General features: G+C 44.0%; 1 protein-coding gene across 1 annotated transcript; it reads left to right on the top strand.

Annotated features, from left to right (window-relative positions):
- Positions 1-665: 665 nt before the first annotated feature.
- TSEN15 (tRNA splicing endonuclease subunit 15) lies at positions 666-2,149 on the top strand (the record flags this gene model as incomplete). The annotated part of the gene is made up of 2 exons (XM_010178457.1): positions 666-741; positions 2,014-2,149. Coding segments are annotated over exons 1-2 (209 nt in total), but the record flags the coding sequence as incomplete, so codon positions are not given.
- Positions 2,150-5,448: the final 3,299 nt, after the last annotated feature.

Genomic DNA, 5,448 nt, shown 5'->3' with positions numbered 1-5,448 from the left:
CGGCCCCGGCCCCTGACAGGATTTTCCTCACCGTGGCTTTGAGGAGCATCTCGGAGCAGGGGGGGGCTCGTAGGTGGTCAGGGGCGACCCGAGGCCGCGGGGTCGTGTCCCCCCATCCGAGATGGGGTGGTGGATGGAGGAGGAGGGTGGAATAGAGCGTGTGTCGTTACAGGGGACTGGCGAGGGGGCTCGTCTGCAGTGGGGTTGTTGGGGAATGTGGCTTCAGTCCGGGAAGGGTCTGTAAATGCTGAAATCTCCACCGCTGGAAAGCACAAATGTCTTCAGCTGCGACTCCATCTTCATTCTTAATAGGAAAGATGGAGGTGTTTAATTTGGCCAGTATCTTATGTTGATGTACTGCAGCTAAAATAGCCCTTCTCCACAAAGCTAGATCTGTTCCAGAAATAGTTGTGTTTCCTCGTTTATTTGTTTATTCGGCTTGTTTTCTTAAGCCCCAAAATAGAGGCAACGTGGAGAAAAAAAAAAAAAGCTCTTAAGATACTGTCAGAAAACAAGTCCTGCTTTGGAATTGCTTGTTGGTCCTTAAAGCTGATTTCAGGCTTCAGTGGCTTAGATAGATGTACAGATTCTGGGTTTGGTCCGTGCATTCTTAATATAACTTCTGCTTTCCTTCACTGACATTACTTTTTGGGTTTCAGTTCACAGAAATGATGTCAATGGATATATCTGACAGTGCTCAGATCTATGCTGCCTTTGTGGTATACCTGGACCTCTTAGAAGGTAAATTCAATGAAGTGACTGGATTGACACCTCAACAGATATGTTTGCCTTCAGGTGCTGTTAAAGTTTGTGTCCTAGTAGGACCTTTTCTACAAAGTCCTTGGTGTTCTTTTTGAAACTTCATGCGGTGATAAGTACCCTAAGAAACAGATGGTGTTTTGGTGCTGAAGATTTCTATCCTGTGCCTACCTGGAGCCTTTACAAAAAGATTCAGACCCATTTTATCCAGCAGTTACAGGTGTAGGCACTCCAAGGGGAAAGACACTTGGCATGGGGGAAAGAAAAAAGCAAAAGAGGAGTGAGGGAAGGAAAAGAAACATAGAAAGGTGAAGTTACAAGTTCAGTGGTTATGCTGGTAATAAGAGTCCTCATTTGTAGATTAATGTCAAAGTTCTGAAACTGTAGGGTTACTGTTTAGCAAATGGCTGATGTGTGCTGGCCTGATTAGGATGCTGTTATCTGGAAAGGGCAAGGATTCCTATAGGAAAGAAGATAATTTGGAAATCAGGTGGCAATAATTATGACAAATGCAGTGTAGTCGTTTGCTGTCTTGTAAGAGTGGAGCAGAGTTATGTGATATATAAACTTCTGCCTGTGATTCTTCCAAGCTGGCTTTATTGAAGAGGGATTGTGCGTGGGCAGGCAGCCAGCCTAATAAAAATACTTCAGTTTCTCTTGGAGGCTGGTGGTTCTCAAGGTCAGGGAAGGGAGGGATGTTCCAGGCCAGAAAGCACTGCGTCTGTTATTGTTACACCTCTGAAGAAAATGCCTTAATAGGCTGTAAGAGAAGGCTCCTGTAATTCTGCAGCAAAAACTTTTAACCTTATCCCTTCAAGCAGAAGAACAGAACTGTGTATTGCCATTAATCATGCTTTTAGCACCTGGTCCTTCACAGTTCAGGGTACTGATATGGTCTGAATTTGGATTACAGTTTTATGCTGCAGATGACTAAATCTTCTTTTTGCCTTTTTGTAAAGAAAGCTTTGTCAGACAGATCCCTATTCACCATCGCTCACTGTAGCTCTGCAGTCAGCAGACTAGTGCTGCTCCCGTGGTTTGGTTTTCTTTTGTTTTGTTTTTTAACAGGATTGTTTCTCAGAAGGGGAACTTGACAGTTGAATGGGGTAGTTGTCTCTCATGGGAAATGTCCTCTGAGGAGAGGGAGGGAAAATAGAACCAAAGATGTTAACTTAAATCCCAAACCTGATATTTGAATGATTCAAACTTCTGTTTTGTGTTCTGTTCCTTCTCATTGATGATGAACCTTTCTAGGGAGAAACTGGCATGAAGTGAAGCACGTCGGAGTAGCAGAACTGCAGCTCATATGTTTACACGCACGTGAAAGAGAACAGGACGGTCTCCAGGTGATGGTGCCGGTACCTGTGCACATATCATTAAGCCATGAGAGGTGAGGATGTGGTCAGTGTTTGGCTCACATTACCGATAAGATAAATGAAGAGCTGATACATTTAACAGGCTGCTGATGACTTGGTCAAGAGGGGAAGAGGGAGGAAACAAAGGGAGTATTAGAGGAAAGCAATATCTCAGCCTGTGAGCAGAGTTAATTTTGGGTGCTGCAAGCATGCAGGCAAAGTTGAGGTTTCTTTAATTTCTAAGCTGCATTGATCTCTGCTTCTCCCTCTCTGAAAGTGGTACACCTTTGATGTCAGCTTCCCACAGCAGCTGACTCCTCCTGCTCATAAACACTTCATATTGTTTAGAAGTTGCTTATGCTCTGGGAGACAACAACGGATATCAAAGTATGTGTTTGAGAGACAGGGTTGGAATGTAAGACCTTCACAGCTTATGTTTTGAACATTCTTGTGCTGCTTTTTTGTAGTCTGAGAAATCTAGCAATACTTTTTGTGTCACTGAGCTTTAAAGTACCTAAGAGTACTTTAGAAATCCTCTCAGACCTGTCTAAGAATAAACTTTTTTTTTTTTTTTAAAATAGTCCAATGTATGGATAAGCCTGGTGTGCTTGGTTTTTGTTTTGAAAATATAATTTGGCTACTTTCAACTGGAAATTTCTTGTACTTACCTGGAGTCTAATGTCCTTTGAGCTATGATTTTGACTTACTTTCCTTACATAGAATCCCAGACTGGTTTGGGTTGGAAGGGACCTTCAAGATCATCCAGTTCCAACCCCCCTGCCATCAGCAGGGACACCTTCCACTAGACCAGGTTGCTCAAAGCCTCATCCAACCTGGCCTTGAACACTTCCAGGGAGGGGGCATCCACATGTGCAAGACTAAGTAATTCTTAAGCAGAGGACAACACAGCTATGACTTTGTGATATTACAGATATTTCCAGCCTAGAGAAATTCTGCTTCAGTAATTTTACAGTAATTTATATTTTAACTGACCCTTAGAGAAGCCTCAAACACACTGTATGATTTACTCTCTGATAATGGCTGCCTTCTCTTGCTGGTATTTTCCATTCTTTCCTGTGATGTCTCTGAAGACCTAAACTGTTTCAGCTGCATTGTATAGTCGTACATTCTTCAGTTTCTTCTGTTCCTCCTCTTGCTAGGAGCGTGTGCTCAGGGCTGGCTTTACAGATCTTGCTAGTGTTTGCTGTTTCCTCTTGGAAACAGGCAGCAGCCTGACACAGTAGTAGGTAGCTAATGAATTGCACTTACACAGAATCCCAGAATTGCCCAGATTGGAAAAGCCCTTTAAGATCATCGAGTCCAACCATGAACCCAACACTGACAAGTCCCCAACTAACCCATGTCCCTCAGCACTGTGTCTACACGACTCTTCAGTCCCTCCAGGGATGGGGACTCCACCACTGCCCTGGGCAACCCCTTCCAATGCCTCAGAACCCTTCCAGCAAAGAAATTCTTCCTCACATCCCATCTCAACTGCCTTGGGCACAACTTGAGGCCATTTCCTACAAGTGTGTGTGCTCTAGGAGTGATGTTTTGGACATGCTATGGTTTGTGCTTTTTTATTTTTAGGTTATAGAAGTGACAGGTTGGTCTCTTGCAAACAGACTTCCACCTTAATTCTGCTGTATTTTCTTAAGAGCATATTTGTGAGGGGGGAAGAAAATGACTTGGTAGATATTGATGGATTTGAGCACTATCTATGTGCTGAAAAACATCTTCCATTTGCAGATATTGATTAATCACTCTTGTGGGCTTGGTCTTGTGGTGTGATCTCCACAACAGAGGAAATCTACTGAGAGGTCTTGCAGGATGACATGCTGAGTGTCATTTGGCTTCTCTGCAAGAAGCAGATCACTGTATGTGTTTAAAACTCACTGCTATTCACAATTTGAACTAGATTTTTGCTGGAGAAAGAGAGCAGCAAATCAGGATATGGGATCTTTGAGAAATTACACCTACATGCTGAGTTGTTGTGCTTGTTTAACGTAGTAAGTTTCCACCTAGGTTGGAAACTGTGATTCCTGGCATTGGATCAACGCCAGCCAGTATGTTCTAATTGGCTTTTAATGACAGTGGGATATTGCACTGCATAGATGTCCTATCTTTTACTGTTTCATTGGGGCTTTTCATTTGGAGCCTCTGAACTTGTTTGTACTGTGGTGATACTGTTTGCTCTGCTCCTGGCAGCGCTGCGGATGGAATCCATTACTGGAAGGATGTGTGTTAGAGGAGCAAAGAGTGAATGCATCACATTGATTGAAAATACAGTTTGTGACTAGGTTTTGCTACAGAGCAACTACACAGAGCGTGTTGTCACTGAAATGAGCTGAATACCGGGCTGTCATGTCGGATGAGTCCGTTAAAGCGTGTATGTGCTCGATACCCATAGATGTTGTCAGGCAGGAAGATCATATCTGCTTGTATTTGTGTTATTGAATGTGCATGTGCACATGCACACTTGGCATTTCATTAGCAGGTCACCACTGATCAGAGGGACCTGGTCTGTCTTGGTAGAGAAAGCACAGCACCAACTCCTCAGCTCCTTGGCTGGAACAGCAGGCAAAAACCAGGGGGGTTACAGTAACTGGAGCTCAAAGTTAGGTAGAGGGAGGCTGTTAAAAAGACATCTCTCAAAGCCACTTCACCCAAGCTCTGCCTTCCCAGGTGTCTCCTGAAGATGCCTGCTTGGCAGAGGTGTGTGTCCTTGAAAGGCCGTAGTAAAGTTGCTGTGGAAGTTACCAGCAAGACATCTAAGTAAATAAAACATACGAGTCCCCTACAAAAAAACCCCCAAATAATCTGCTCACTGTTTTTTAGCCTCTTAGAAGATTTCCTCATGTCCAGTTTATGTGTGACAGTTAACTGCTTCAGGCAAGAGCTGTTGTGCTTGCTAAGCTCACTGTCCATTTCTGCAGACAGCTTGAAGGAAGCTGATGGCCCTGCCCTGCCAGTGTGAGCTGCATGGTGACTCCTGGAACAGCACAATTACAGGATCTGGAGCAAAGTGCCCACCAATGCCAACTGCAGTCTTGTACAGTCTGAGAAGTGGCTTCATGCTGTGCATGTCTGCTCTTAAAATGAAGATGGCTGAACCTTGTGTGAGGAAAGACCTGGAGAATAAAATGCAATTTATGTCTGTCTTGGAGCACTCTCTCAACCACACACAGCTGGCTGAGGTTTGGAGAACCTTGTGTTTGTACACCTTTGAATTTAGCAGTGATTGATACTTCCAGGAGGAATTTGTAGGTCCATTGGTTGGGATGTTTGCTGTTCAGTACTGCAGGTGACTGAGAAGCTGAACACGAGCAGACAA

This window comes from Antrostomus carolinensis, unplaced genomic scaffold (genome assembly GCF_000700745.2).
Source record: "Antrostomus carolinensis isolate BGI_N321 unplaced genomic scaffold, ASM70074v2 scaffold43511, whole genome shotgun sequence".
Classification (NCBI taxonomy): domain Eukaryota; kingdom Metazoa; phylum Chordata; class Aves; order Caprimulgiformes; family Caprimulgidae; genus Antrostomus; species Antrostomus carolinensis.
The sequence above is the reverse complement of the archived record's forward strand: the minus strand, read 5'-3'. Positions and strand labels throughout refer to the sequence as shown.